The sequence below is a fragment of the Nicotiana attenuata genome, chromosome 2, assembly GCF_001879085.1.
Source record: "Nicotiana attenuata strain UT chromosome 2, NIATTr2, whole genome shotgun sequence".
In the NCBI taxonomy this organism is placed as follows: domain Eukaryota; kingdom Viridiplantae; phylum Streptophyta; class Magnoliopsida; order Solanales; family Solanaceae; genus Nicotiana; species Nicotiana attenuata.
The window spans coordinates 24,272,429-24,287,935 of record NC_031990.1 but is presented as its reverse complement, the minus strand read 5'-3'; the positions used below and the strand labels follow the sequence as shown (position 1 = coordinate 24,287,935).

General features: G+C 38.9%; 1 protein-coding gene across 1 annotated transcript in view; it reads left to right on the top strand.

The window, feature by feature from the left end:
* LOC109205557 (UPF0047 protein YjbQ) overlaps positions 1-15,507 on the top strand; it is a 26,899-nt gene that overhangs the window by 10,213 nt on the left and 1,179 nt on the right. Inside the window, exons 2-6 of the mRNA XM_019368270.1 lie at positions 12,069-12,129; positions 12,247-12,341; positions 12,423-12,456; positions 14,145-14,199; positions 14,283-14,325. Of these exons, the coding sequence (XP_019223815.1) occupies positions 12,069-12,129; positions 12,247-12,341; positions 12,423-12,456; positions 14,145-14,199; positions 14,283-14,325 (288 nt within the window). The remainder of the gene's footprint in view (positions 1-12,068; positions 12,130-12,246; positions 12,342-12,422; positions 12,457-14,144; positions 14,200-14,282; positions 14,326-15,507) is intronic.

Below are 15,507 nucleotides of genomic sequence, written 5' to 3'. Positions count from 1 at the left end.
TGGGAGGAACTAGCCAATATGATGGGGGAATGGGACATTCCATGGGTTCTGGGGGGAGACTTTAACACTATTAGATTTCCGGGAGGAGAGATTAGGGTTGTAGTATGATTTCGAGGGCCATGGAGAGTTTTCTGGACTTCATCATGATCACTTTCTCATTGATCTTCCTCTGTCAGGGGAAAGGTTTACTTTGGGCCAGGGCGGAGGATTCCAACTCAAGGGTCTAGACTTGATTAGATTTCTGATATCGCCCTCCTGGGATGAGCTTGGTGCCGAATGTGCTGCAGATTCCTTTACCTAGGCTGACTTTCGGATCATTTGCCTATCTTGCTAGACGAGTGCAGAGAGGGGAGGGAGGGTGCGTGCTCCCTTCCGATTTCGAGAACATGTTGTTGAAGGATGCCGGGTTTGGTGACAAGGTGAAGAATGGTGGACAAGCTACGGGATATCAGGGACACCTTCATTCCGTCTTTCGAAGAAACTTAAATTGCTCAAGGGAGATTATTAGGTGGAATAAGGAGGTCTTTGGGTGGGTAGAGGTTAAAATGAGGCAGCTTATGCATGAATTGGGGGATCTAGAGAGAGGGGAAGGGGCGAGGGAGTTAGATGAATCTGAGAAAGAGAGATTGGGGGAGGTTAAGAGGGAAATAGTCGGAGTTAGCAATAGCTCGGGAGACTAGTTGGCGGCAAAAAATCGAGGGCGCTATGGTTAAAGGAAAGGGATTCGAATACCAAATTTTTCCACAGGGTGGCAGTTGCAAATCGAAGGAGAAACTTCATAGAGTCCTTAGTTGTGGGTGGGGTGAGGATGAGGGAGAGGAGGAGGTAAAAGGGGCGATTAGTGGGGTTTTACGAGAACTTATAAAAAGAGGAAGTTAGTTGGAGGCCGACTTTGGGGGAATAGAGTTCAACCACATGGGAGAGAGACAGTGAGTGGCTAGAAAGGGCTTTCGAGGAGGAGGAGGGTGCACGAGGCTGTGTCGAGTTTTGCTGGTGATAAGGCCCCCGGCCCTGATGGTTTCTCCTTGGCCTTCTTCCAGCTCTGTTACGACACCATCAGGGGGAGTTGATGGAAGCCATTGAATACTTCCATGTGAATGGTGTTTTCGAGAGAAAGTATCAATGCTTATTTTATTACTATTGTGCCTAAGAAAGAAGGTGCATCTTGTATCAGTGACTACAGGCCTTATTAGTCTCGTGGGAGCATTTACAAGATTATTTCTAAAGTGCTTTCCAATAGACTCAAGAAGGTTTCTGACGTGTCTGTTTCGTCCTCCCAGAATGCGTTTGTGGAAGGTAGGCAGATCCTGGATGCCGCTTTGGTGGCAAATGAACTTGTTAGACGCCAGAAGGAAAAATAGAGATCCCGGCTTACTATGCAAGTTGGACCTTGAGAAGGGCTTTCGACTATGTCAATTGGGAGTTTCCTGTATTTCATTATGATGCGGATAGGGTTTGGGCAAGATGGAGGGGATGATCAAGTTCTGCATTTCCCAGTCAGATTCTCTGTCATGGTTAATGGTAGCCCGTGTGGTTTCTTTGCAGCTCCAGGAGGTCTCAGGCAAGGAGACCCCCTATCCCCCATTGCTATTCATTCTTAGTGATGGATGCTTTGAGTAAAATGATGGATCGAGCGGCGGGCGGAGGCTTCTTGAGAGGATTCTCAGCTCCGATCGGGGTGCCCAGTGCCCGAAGAGTCTCTCATTTGCTTTTTGCGGATGACACTCTGATTTTCTGTGATGCCGATATGGATCAGTTGACCTACCTGAAGCAGGTCCTGCAGTGGTTTCAGATAGTATCAGGTCTCAAAATCAACCTCGACAAGTGTGAGATTTTCTCGGTGGGTGAGGTTGCTAACATTGATGCTTTGTCTTATGTTCTCAGATGTAAGGTGGGCTCCCTTCCCACTACTTACCTGGGTCTCACATTGGGCGCTTCGCATAAGGATACTACGGTTTGGAATCCAGTGATCGAAAGGGTTGAAAAAAGATTAGCAGGCTGGCAGAAACGGTACTTGTCAAAAGGCGGAAAGGAAGTGCTCATTAAAAGCACTTTATCGAGTATGCCCACCTATTACTTGTCCCTGTTGCAAGCTCCTGTGAGCATCACAAGAAAAACTGGAGCGGCTTCAAAGGAATTTTTTTGAGATGCAGCGGATGGAACTAGAAAGTATCATCTAGTGAATTGGCAGACAATCACTTCCCCAAAGAAGTGGGGTTGGACTTGGAGTAAAAAGATCTTAGGGTATTCAACAGAGCTTTGTTGGGGAAATGGCTATGGAGATTCGGGGTAGAAGAAGCATTGCTCTATGGAGGGAGGTCATAGTAGAAAAGTATGATTCCATGGGAGGGGGTTGGAGGACCAAGGCAATCACAACACCTTTCGGGTGTGGCATGTGGAGGAGCATCGTGAAGAATTGAGAATCCTTCAGTGGCAACATCTCTTACAGGGTGGGAGATGGAAGGAGAATCAGCTTTTGGAATCATAGGTGGTGTGGAGAGGATACTCTGACGGTCTTCTTCCCCCACGTCTTTAGAGTTTCAAACCAGAAGGAATTGATGGTCTAACAGATTCGTAAGGAGCATGTAGGAGGGGTAGCATGGGACCTCTCATTTTAGAAGGAACATGCAAGATTGGAGATTGCAGAGCTCTAAGATTTATTGACACTGCTATAATGGGCAAGACATGCCTCAGCCATCTTGTGATTCTGAGATGGGTTTACGTGGCGATGGTCTGTTCACCGTAAAGTCCTTTTACCAGAGTATGTTGGTGAAAGAGGAGGCCTCTTTCCATACTCCTCGATCTGGATTCCTAAGGCGCCACGAAGTGTGTGCTTTTTGCATGGCTAGCGGCGAGGGGAGTTGATTTTGACTGCTGAGAATCTGTGAAGAGGGAATTACACTTGTTAGTTGGTGCTTATATGTGTAAAACTCAGGGGAAGAAGTTGATCATCTTTTGTTGCATTGCCCTGTGTCCTCGGCTTTGTGGAGGGCGATCTTGGAACCTTTTTGGTGTTCAATGGGTGATGCCAAGCACCGTAAAGGAAATGCTATATAGCTGTGGTCGGTTTCGTAGAAGAAGAAAGCAAAAGGCGTGGAAGTTCGCCCCGTTAGCTCTCATGTGGATAGTTTGGGGGGAGAGAAATAGGGGAGAGCTTTTGAGGGGATTGAGTCTCCATATTTCACATCTTAAAATAGTCTTTTATCTTTGATCGCTTTTTGGTGCACTCATATAGCCCCTATTTGTATAGAAGATTGGGCGTCTTGTGTAGAGAATCATGTTTCTGATGTTAATTTTGGTATACTTCTTGTATACGGGAGTTCTCTCCCTTTTGATTAATGCCAATTTACCTTATCAAAAAAACTTTTTGATTATTTATAATGTCTCTTTAACAAGGTTTACTTTATGTTTTTTTAAGGAATTGCGCTTCATTCAATGAAGCGTGTGCTTCGTTTTTTGAAGCGAGGCGAGCCCCTTGTCGCTTTTTTGCGCTTTCTCGCTCTCAAAAAACCACTGAAAGTACTCCGGTTTGGTCATTGCTCAGCTTGAAATTTTTAGGATCTAAGAGTTCTGCCTCCAAACCTCCCGTCTGTCGTTAGCCACCCCCTCGAATTCTTCGTCAATCAAACTTATATCATCCGCAAATAACATACACCACAGCAACCTCCCCTAAATGTGTCGCGTCAATGGCGTCCATCGCAAGGGAAAACGAACTATTAGTATATTAATCTGGACAATTATATAACCCCATCTAAACATAAGCATACTGTACCTCGGTCATGGAGAACATGTTTTCAAAATTCAAAACAAAAGGCTCATAGAAGAGTTTTTTCTCTTTCTTCTTGTCCAATTCTGTGTTGGTTCCATCTCTTCCCAACCCGACAAAAAGGATGCATTCTGCCTTGTATTAATAACATCTTAATGTCTTCATCAGATTTTTGAAGAAATTGGTCAAGATATGGCAGGCTTCAAATGTGGCCGTTGCCTCATTTTTTTCGTGTAAGTAATCCTACTCTGGAAATTCACTTGAAATTCTGTTTGAACATCTTTTAATTCGCCTGGTAATGCCCCAGAATCTTCATGACTGAATATGGTTAGCTTGTATGTTTAACCAAGTATCAGGCATACAAGTGCTCTTTGACCATTAAATGAAAACACGACTCAGATGTTCGAGATGATACAGAGACATTTTCTTAAAGGGTTGTCCCAAGAGGTTAAAATTATTTTTCTGCCAGGTAGATTACTTGTCATAATTGTTGTGGAGAGTCTCATTTTTGTTTTAAAATGACAATTTCAATGGATGTCTGCACCGTGGAAACATACTCTTTTGAGGCGTTAAGGCGTGTAGCTAATCCCTGTCCTCTGGTGTCCGGAGTCTGGATGCCTGTTTATTCTCTTCTAATTTTTGTTTTTTTCCAGATATTATGCACTGTTGCTTCTTCTAGGGGTTGGCAATTCGGTGAGGTGGTTTGGGTTTGGGGCGTTGAAAAACTAGCCGATCCGCAATACCTAGCAGTTTGACCTGAGCTTTGAGGGAAGCTCATAAATCTATGGCTGAGCTTTGACACTGATCTCATTAGCTCTATGATTTAAGAGCTTGTCGCATGGCACCTGATATGGTCAATTGAAAAGTCCACATGGCAGTATCGTCCAGAGTCAATGTTCCAACTTAAGACAATCCCAATTTTTAATTAATCAGAGCATGAGACTCATCAAATTACTGGAAAATCAAATCTGATTTTGAAATACAAAAACCTTGGTAGTCAAAACCTTAAATCCCTCTTTTAAAACACGTGAAAAAAGCTCTCAAAAATTTTCATAGATTATCTTCAAGATGGAAAAAATAATTTACATTACAAAAAGAAGGTATTGAATTAAAAATAAATGTGTTAGTATTTGGATTGCATCGCCATCATCCCCTTTTCAAGCAAGTAGCATCTCGTATGTATGTATGTCTCGAACTTCTTTCAATAGAACAATCGCCTAAGGTGAATAAGATGAGAGTCGGAGAAATTAGGAGAGGAGGATATCTGTGAAACCAAAAACATGATGAAGAGAGAATTAGCCAAAGAGAAGAAAAATAGGAGATAAGAGTGAGGAGAGAGGAGAGAAAGAGATAGAAGTTTGGAGAAAAGTGGAAACGGCAAAGGAAGCAAGATTCAAAGAGCTGAGAGACTGGCAGAATATAATTGATCGAGAGGCAGTTTAAAATGAATGCAATGAAAAGCTAAAATGTAGCTGTATTCTTAGTTACCCAATCAATGTGACATCAATGGTATTTTATACATTGAGACTTTTGAATGAAATTCAAGATGGAATTTTGGCTCCAACTAACTAATCTAACAATTTGCATGATGCACAACAAGGGTTGTGGTGGTAAGTGGTAAGTTATCCTTTATCCTTAACCCGAGTGTTTCGTTTGAGCCCCGGAGTAGAAGCCATCTTTGTTAGGAGCTCTACCCCTAATGTGGATTCTTCAGCGCGAATTCAGATTAGTCGGGACCCAATTGCGAGTATTGATACCGGGTGGAAACTAAAAAAAAAAAGAAAAGAAAAAAACAATTTGCTATTGAAACTAAACTAATTAAATCAGGCTTCAACTACTTCAGTCTTAAATTCTAACTCTATTCATCGCTTACTTCAGTATCCAGCTCCGCTTCCCATTTGATTAGCAAATGATAGCTTAGATCCCGCAAATCCCTCCTGTACATTAACTTTTCATAATCAATACGATTAAAAGAATTTTGCTCTTTATGCAATTTGGAGTTGTTTTCTTGAACTTTGGAGTTGGTTTTAAATGTTTAGGAAAATTATTCAGTTTGTTCCTTCTTTGGTGATTCTGACGTTCATTCGTTGTTTGTCATTACCTACCTTATACTACCACTATAAGAAAAAAGATACTGCCACTTATTATATATGTTGTAGTTCTATTGTATCGCCTTCAATCTTTCTGACAGACTTTTCAGATTAAGTCTTGTTTTTTTCCTCAGTCTTTCTCAATTTTATTGGTGTTTATTTTGACATTACTATGTGGCATTTTGAACAGGACCAGATGACATGCCTGCTCACATTAAGTCATCGATGTTTGGCTGCCACGCCTCACGTCCTGGCATATCTCCTTGTTTTACATCCATATATTTTTTTCTCACACCTCCATTTACACTCGGATATTTACCATGTCTTGATTTCAGGATTCCAATCACGTGATGGAAAACTAAACATGGAAACTGGCAGTTACTTTGTGAAAAACTCTTTCCAGGTCATTTTTGATTTGAGCTTGGCATAGGAACAGTGAATTTTATTGCATTCACCTTCATATTGGATTATGCGTTCTATTGAAAGGCCGGGCAGTTAAAGTGTTTCACTTCTATCTTTGTTACCAAGTTGTCAATTCTATCTTTCGATCCTACTCTTTTACATATAATAACTGCCCAATTTCTCTCATTGCATTTTAAAGAAAAACAAGAGAAGAAAGAAAAACTAAGAAAAAAGAAATATACCTTAAGGATAGTAATCATAAACTGCATTGTAGATTAGATATAGTCATGTCTAAATGTTGGGCTAATTTAAGAATGTCGATCTTTTGGGTTATCCATATTCGGGCTTTTGAATGTTGGGTAACCTTTTATTGAACATTTTATTCTAAGATGCTGGATTTTAAATGTTATTGCTTTCTTTCTTGCTTATAGCTTACATGTAAAGCAAGTTTTTGACATCATTCTATTTTCTTTTGGAATATCTTCCATCTTCGGCTGAAGAGGAGCGCTTGGATTCAATTGGTATAAGTTGTCCTCTGTGTGACGTATAGGTCATGGTGTTTACCGCCGTGGAAGCAGTCACTAATTGGCTATTGCATTAGGTTTTTATCTTCATTCTTTGGCTGCCGTATTTTGCTTTTGCGGTTTTAGAACATTAATTTGGTTAGCCATGATGTCTATTTTAGTGAACTTAGGTGGGATGTATAAGATGGAAAAAAAGAAATTGAAGTTACTTTTTTGAAGAATGTAAAGAAGAGGATGAGATATCTTGTTTGGGTTAAATAAATCATGTGAAAAAAAACTAACCATTCATTTGTGCGTTGTATCGTGTATTTCTGTCAAACCCATCTGCAAGGGAGTGTTTCTTTTGGTAGTATGAAAAGTCTAAAAAGGTTTCTCTTCAATTACTTCCATGTCATCCCCAACAACTCTTACCTGACCAGTGCTTAGCTTTAGAAACCTTCGAAGATATCAAGGACTTATTCAGGGCTACTATAGATACATAGATAAATGCATGTACGTTTATACCGGATATTCATATTTATTTTTACAGCAAACAAAGCATTAATCCCTTACATTTCTTCAAAGAGATTGTATATGGCAAGCACCAGCATTAACTTTTGGCACATGATTTTTTTATCACACATTCTATCTGGAACTGTTCGTTTACTTCTGGACCCCGGGGCTGGGGGGGGGGGTTTGGTAGGGCTCTCATAGATGATCTGTATATTGTATTGTGCCCCTTATGGTAGTTACTGCGTCGATATATTTGCATGCCATTTTATTTATGGTTTATGTTTAGATAATTTATTTATGTGATTTTTGCTGGAGTTACTAATACTCTTTTGTTTTTATTGTTTTTTTTTTTTGTTTTTTTGTTTTTGTTTTTCTTTTTCCCTTTTCCTGAGCCGGGGTCGATTGGAAAACAGCCTCTCTGCCCTTTCGGGTTAGGGTTAAGGCAATTGTTACGTTTACCCTCCCCAGACCCCACCTTGTGGGACTATAACGTGGGCTAGTGTTGTTGTTTGTTGTTTGTATCTATCTGGCAACTGTTAAGTGTAGACTTGAAGATGAACAACCATAGCAAAGACACTTGAGAAAGTGCTAGATATTCTTTAGGGAGGCTAAAACGTATGATATATCGCCCATACTTTTATCCCTTTTATTTCTTGGGGTGAGGGGAAGTGTTTGAAGAGGAGGTTGCATCAAAGCCTTTTCAATGACTTCGGCTCAAACCACCTCCAAATGATGAGTATTTAATTCCAAACTTTTGCAAGCGGCAATAGCACTGCCTTGAGTGTTGCTGCTTTCCCATTGTTGAGAGTTTGTTTAATGTGTTATTTATCAAGGTGAATAGCATTTCGAATGGTAGCAGTTAGCACCACTAACGAGGTGACTCAATAATCAGTTGTTTTTTGTTTGATAGCCTGGTTCTCATCTGCAGTTGATTGGAAGGTTATGATGAGTAACTAAGTTCTCGAATCTCAGCGGCATATGTTGTGTGAGCACCGTTGATGCGGCTACCCCGTAGCAGAATTGCTGATCACCCTTAATGGCATGCAGCCGCTAAGTCAAATGTTAGAGAAGTCCTATCAATGTTGCTTTATCGTACTTGAAATGAGGTCATGTGTAATACATTTTCTCTCGTTTGTGATGTATTTTCTAGCCCATTTCAGTCTATGATGCATCTAGGAGATGAAAATCTCTTGGCATTTTCTGGTAAAAACTGCTATGTGGTTGTCGTTCCAAATTTCAGTATGGACCACAGCTTTAAAGAAATTTTGTAACTGGCAAACATGGGAAGTTCTCCTTGCTAGTGTTGCCATCTTTACCATATATATTATGGATTTTGCTAACCTTATAGGTTAGCACCATACTCACTTTTCTTTAAGTCCAAAATTATCCTTGGCCACTTCTCTGATTTATTGATAAGGGATTTTTTCCTATCTATACCATATACGAAACTTTATTACTAAAAATGTGCATATTTCATTATTACCGCCATGTTATATTTTCTTTTGGTTAACCGAAAATTCTCCTCTCCTTTTATTTTCTTTCATTCTGAATTGTGTAAATAAATTTTTGAATTTTTGTTGTTAATACTAAAATTATTATTACTCATAAATTATTCTAATTAATTTTTTTTACTATGCTCATTATTTTGTTATTTCGGCATTATATATGCTTAAATATTTTGTATTTTTTAATTTATAAATAATATTTATTTAGTCTATAGGTAAGTCCATAATGTAAATTAAAAGGGGGAAAATCACTATATTAAAAAGTTTTAAAAAAAATAAAAAGAAGATAAATGTTTATAATTTAGAGGGGCAAAATAGGTATTTGACACTCCAAAATTTGAAAAATCTAGTTGAGTGACCTTCTGAGTGCAATATGCATAGTTCAATGATTTTCTTGTTGCAAATGAAAGAAAAGTGACTTTAGAAGATAATTTGGGATAGTTGGGTGATCATTTGAGTAATGAACTCAATAAGGTTCTTTCTCTCCAAGAATCATACGCTAAGATCTCCTTCCATGTCTTTTTAGTGTAATTAACAACATTAGTTGCAAGACGGAAAGAAAATTTCATGGATAAGGTAGTAAATAATGTGATAAAATATAAAATAAAATAAAATAAAATATTTCAAAAATTTAAGCAAAAAGAAACATTTTTCAATGTGTATGTTTAAATTAATACTATTTCTCCAATAAATGAGGCAATGCTTATTTTTTCCTTTTCTTAATTATCAATTTCTCCTCTATGTAATCTTTTTATATTATGAAATTTTTCTCTTTTGAGTGCTTTATCTATAATCAATTGATGGCATATTTTGTTTAGAATTATAATCTTAAAGACATTCAAAGTATTATCAATAGAGAAAATCTTTGATGAAATAGTTATAAGACCAATTAGCACTTTTAACAATGTTATTTTAGTATTTCGTGGAGAGAAATTCAAAAATAGCCAGATTTACAAGTGGTCGTTCAAAAATAGTCCAGTTTCAAAAGTAATCGAAATTTAGCCACTTTTCATGTAAAGAGAAATCAGAGCGAAAACACTGTTCAAAACCCGGAAAATACGTCAGTATATTATGCTGGAGTTCCAGCATAAGTATACTTGAACTCCAGCATATTTAACTGGAGTTCCAGGATAAGTATGCTGGAACTCCAACATAATATGATGGAGTTCCAGCATAAGTATACTAGAACTCCAGCATAATATACTGGAGTTCCAGCAAAGTATATCGGTCCAGTATAATATGCTGGAAGTTCATACACATGTGACAACCCGACCCGTCGTCCCGTGAGAACCGCTCCGTTTCCCCCATTTCCTGCTTCGTTATGCTTCATTATCAGTGTCTTGTGTGAACGAGTTGAATTGGGTTGATTTTTGGAAGGAAATGAGACACTTAGTCTCTTTAAGGAAGGCTTGTTTTGGAAAAGTCAACCGGATATTGACCTATGAGTTAGAGGCTCGGATGTGGACTCCGACGATTCGGTTAGCTTCGGGAGATGATTTGTGACTTAGGAGTGTGATCGGAAGTGATTTTGGAGGTCCGGTGTAGAATTTGGCTTGAATTGGCGAAGTTAGTATTTTGGCAAATTCCGGTTGATAGGTGAGATTTTGATCCGAGGGTCGGAATGGAATTCCGAGAGTTGATGTAGCTTCATTAGGTGATTTGGGATGTGTGTGCAAAATTTCAGGTTATTCGGAGGTGATTTGGTTGGGTTTTTGATCAAATGCGTGTTTCGGAAGTTTTAGAAGAACTTAGGCTTGAATCTGATGTAAATTTGGTGTTTTGATGTTAGTTTTGGTGTTTTGAGAGTGCAACTAAGTCTGAATGATCATATGTGACGTGTTAGTATGTTCGTATGCGGTCCCGAGGAGCTCGGGTGAGTTTCGGATAGGTTTGGGCTGCGTTGTGCTTGTTTTTCTTATGCTTCGATGTCGTTTCTTCAAGCATAAATGATATCATATTGAACAAATGAGCTCCGATTACTGTTTTGAATGAAGCATTAGATCTATATNAGATTGCAGAGCTTTAAGATTTATTGACACTGCTATATGGGCAAGACATGCCTCAGCCATCTTGTGATTCTTGGAGATGGGGTTTACGTGGCGATGGTCTGTTCACCGTAAAGTCCTTTTACCAGAGTATGTTGGTGAAAGAGGAGGCCTCTTTTCCATACTCCTCGATCTGGATTCCTAAGGCGCCCACGAAGGTGTGCTTTTTTGCATGGCTAGCGGCGAGGGGAGTGATTTTGACTGCTGAGAATCTGTGAAAGAGGGGAATTACACTTGTTAGTTGGTGCTATATGTGTAAAAGCTCAGGGGAAGAAGTTGATCATCTTTTGTTGCATTGCCCTGTGTCCTCGGCTTTGTGGAGGGCGATCTTGAACCTTTTTGGTGTTCAATGGGTGATGCCAAGCACCGTAAAGGAAATGCTATATAGCTGGGTCGGTTTTCGTAGAAGAAGAAAGCAAAAGGCGTGGAAGTTCGCCCCGTTAGCTCTCATGTGGATAGTTTGGGGGGAGAGAAATAGGAGAGCTTTTGAGGGGATTGAGTCTCCATTTTCACATCTTAAGAATAGTCTTTTATCTTTGATCGCTTTTTGGTGCACTCATATAGCCCCTATTTGTATAGAAGATTGGGCGTCTTGTGTAGAGAATCATGTTCTGATGTTAATTTTGGTATACTTCTTGTATACGGGAGTTCTCTCCCTTTTGATTAATGCAATTTACCTTATCAAAAAAACTTTTTGATTATTTATAATGTCTCTTTACAAGGTTTACTTTATGTTTTTTTAAGAATTGCGCTTCACTTCAATGAAGCGTGTGCTTCGTTTTTGAAGCGAGGCGAGCCCCTGTCGCTTTTTTGCGCTTCTCGCTCTCAAAAACACTGAAGTACTCCGTCTTGGTCTTGCTCAGCTTGAAATTTTTAGACTCAAGAGTCTGCCTCCAAACCTCCCGTCTGTCGTTAGCACCCCCTCGAATCTCGTCAATCAGAACTATATCATCCGCAAATAACATACACCACAGCACCTCCCCTAAATGTGTCGCGTCAATGCGTCCATCGCCAAGGAAAACGAACTATTAGTATATTAATCTGGACAATTATATAACCCCATCTAAACATAAGCATACTGTACCTCGGTCATGGAGCAACATGTTTCAAATATCAAACAAAGTGCTCATAGAAGAGTTTGTTTCTCTTTCTCTTGTCCAATTCTGTGTGTTCCATCTCTTTCCCAACCCGACAAAAAGGATGCATTCTGCTTGATATTAATAACATCTTAATGTCTTCATCAGATTTTGAAGGAAATTGGTCAAGATATGGCAGGCTTCAAATGTGGCCTTGCTCATTTTTTTCGTAAGTAATCCTACTCTGAAATTTCACTTGAAATTCTGTTTGACATCTTTTAATTCGCCTGGTAATTGCCCCAGAATTCTTTCATGACTGAATATGGTTAGCTGTATGTTTAACCAGTGCAGCATACAAGTGCTTCTTTGACCATAAATGAAAACTACGACTCAGATGTTCGAGATGATACAGAGACATTTCTTAACAGGGTTGTCCCAGAGGTAAATTATTTTCTGCCAGGTAGAGTACTTGTCATTAATTGTTGTGGAGAGTCTCATTTTGTTTTAAAATGACAATTTCAGGGGATGTCTGCACCGTGGAAACATACTCTTGAGGGTAAGCGTGTAGCTTAATCCCTGTCCTCTGGTGTCCGGAGTCTGGACTGCTGTTTATTCTCTTCTAATTTTTGTTTTTTTCCAGATAATGCACTGTGCTTCTTCTAGGGGTGGCAATTCGGTGAGGTGGTTTGGGTTTGGGGGTGAAAACTAGCCGATCCGAATACCTAGCAGTTTGACCTGAGCTTGGGGAAGCTCAAAATCTTATGGCTGAGCTTGACACTGTATTAGTATGATTTAAGAGCTTGTGCATGGGCCTGATATGGTTGAATAAGTCCACATGGCAGTATCGTCCAGAGTCAATGTTCCAACTTAAGAAATCCCAATTTTTTAATTAAATCAGGTAGCATGAGACTCATCAAATTACTGGAAAATCAACTGATCTTTGAAATAACAAACCTTGGTAGTCAAAACCTTAACATCCCTCTTTTAAAACAGTGAAAAGCTCAAAAAATTTCATCAGATGTATCTTCAAGATGGAAAAAATAATTTACATCTACAAAAAGAAGGTATTGAATTAAAAATAAATGTGTAGTATTTGGATTGGCATCGCCATCATCCCCCTTTTCAAGCAAGTAGCATCTCGTAGTGTGATGTATGTCTCCGAACTTGTTCTCAATAGAACAATCGCCTAAGATGAAATAAGATGAGAGTCGAGAAATTAGGAGAGGAGGATATCTGTGCCAAAACATGAGAAGAGAGATTAGCAAAGAGAAGAAAAATAGGAGATAAGAGTGAGGAGAGAGGAGAGAGAAAGAGAGTAGAAGTGTTGGAGAAAGTGGAGCGGCAAAGGAAGCAAGATTCAAGAAGGTGAGAGAACTGGCTAGGAATATAATTGATCCGAGAGGCAGTTAAAATGAATTGCAATGAAAAGCTAAAATGTAGCTGTATTCTTAGTACCCAATCAATGTACATCAATGGTATTTTATACATTGAGACTTTTGAATGAAATTCAAATGGAATTTTGGCTCCAACTAACTAATCTAACAATTTGCTATGCACCAACAAGGGTTGTGGTGGAGTGGTAAGTACTCCTTTATCCTTAACCCGAGGTTTCTGGTTGGAGCCCCGAGTATGAAGCCATCTTTGTTAGGGAGCTCTTTACCCCTAATGTGGACTTCTCAGCGCGAATTCAGACTTAGTCGGGACCCAATGCGAGTACTTGATACCGGGTGGGAAACTAAAAAAAAAGAAAAGAAAAAAACAATTTGCTATGAAACTAACTAATTAAATTCAGGCTTCAACTACTTCAGTCTTAAATTCTAACTCTATCATCGCTTACTTCAGTATCCAGCTCCGCTTCCCCATTTGATTAGCAAATGCATAGCTAGATCCGCAATCCTCCTTGTACATTAACTTTTCATAATCAATACATGATAAAAGAATTTTGCTCTTTTACTGCATTTGAGTTGTTTCTTGAAACCTTTGGAGTTGGTTTAAATGTTTAGCAAAATTATCAGTTTGTTCCTTCTTGGTGATTCTGACGTTCATTCGTTGTGTCATACCTACCTATAATACTACCACCTATAAGAAAAAGAATACTGCCACTTATTTATATGTTGTATTCTATTGTATCGCCTTCAATCTTTCTGACAGACTTTTCAGGGATTAAGTTCTTGTTTTTTTTCCTCAGTCTTTCTCAATTTTATTGGTTGTTATTTTGACATTACTATGTTGCAATTTGGACAGGACCAGATGACATGCCTGCTCACATTAAGTCATCGATGTTTGGCTGCACGCTCACGTCTGAATATCTCCTTGTTTTAATCCATATATTTTTTCACACCTCCATTTTACACTGATATTTACCATGTCTTGGATTTTCAGGATTCCAATCACGGATGGAAAACTAAACATGGGAACCTGGCAGGTACTTGTGAAAACTCTTTCCAGGTCATTTGATTTGAGCTTGGCTAGAACAATGAATTTTATTGCATTCACCTTCATATTGGATTATGCGTTCTATTGAAAGGCGGGCAGTTAAAGTTGTTTCATCTACTATTGTTACCAAGTTGGTCAATTCTATCCTTCGATCCTACTCTTTTACATATAATAACTGCCAATTCCTCTCAATTGCATTTAAAGAAAGAAAGAGAAGAAAGAAAAACTAAGAAAAAGAAATATACCTTAAGATAGTAGATCATAAACTGCAATTGAGATTAGATATAGTCATGTCTAAATGTTGGGGCTAATTTAAGAATGTCAATCTTTTGGGGTTATCCATGATTCGGCTTTTGAATGTTGGGTTAACCTTTTATTGAACATTTTATTTAAGATGCATGGATTTTAAATGTTATTGCTTTCTTCTTGCTTAGCTTACATGTAAAGCAAGTTTTTGACCATCATTCTATTTTCTTTTGAATATCTTCCATCTTCGGCTGAAGAGGAGCCTTGGATTCAATTGGTAAAGTTGTCTCTGTGTGACGTATAGGTCATGGGTTACCGCCGTGGAAGCAGTCACTAATGCTTGCATTAGGTTTTTTATCTTCCATCTTTGGCTGCCGTATTTGCTTTGCGGTTTTAGAACATAATTGGTTAGCCATGATGTCTATTTTAGTGAACTTAGGTTGGATGTATAAGATGGAAAAAGAAATTGAAGTTACTTCTTGGAAGACATGTAAAGAGAGGATGAGATATCTTGTTTGGGTTAATAAATCATGAAACAAATAACTAACATCATTTGCGATTAGTATCGTGTACTTCTGTCAACCCATTCTGGCAAGGGATGTTTCTTTTGGGAGTATGAAAAGTCTAAAATAGGTTTCCTTCAATTACTCCATGTCATCCCCAACAACTCTTACCTGACCAGTGCTTTTAGCTCTTAGAAACCTTGAAGATATCAAGGACTTATCAGGGCTACTATAGATACATAGATAAAGTGCAGTGTATACCGGGATATCATATTTTATTTGCAGCAAGACAAAGCATTAATCCCTTAATTTCTTCAAAGAGATTGTATATGGAAGCACAGCATTAACTTTGGCACATGATTTTTTATTCAACATCTATCTGGCAACTGTTCGTACTTCTGTCCCGGGGCTGGGGGGGGGGG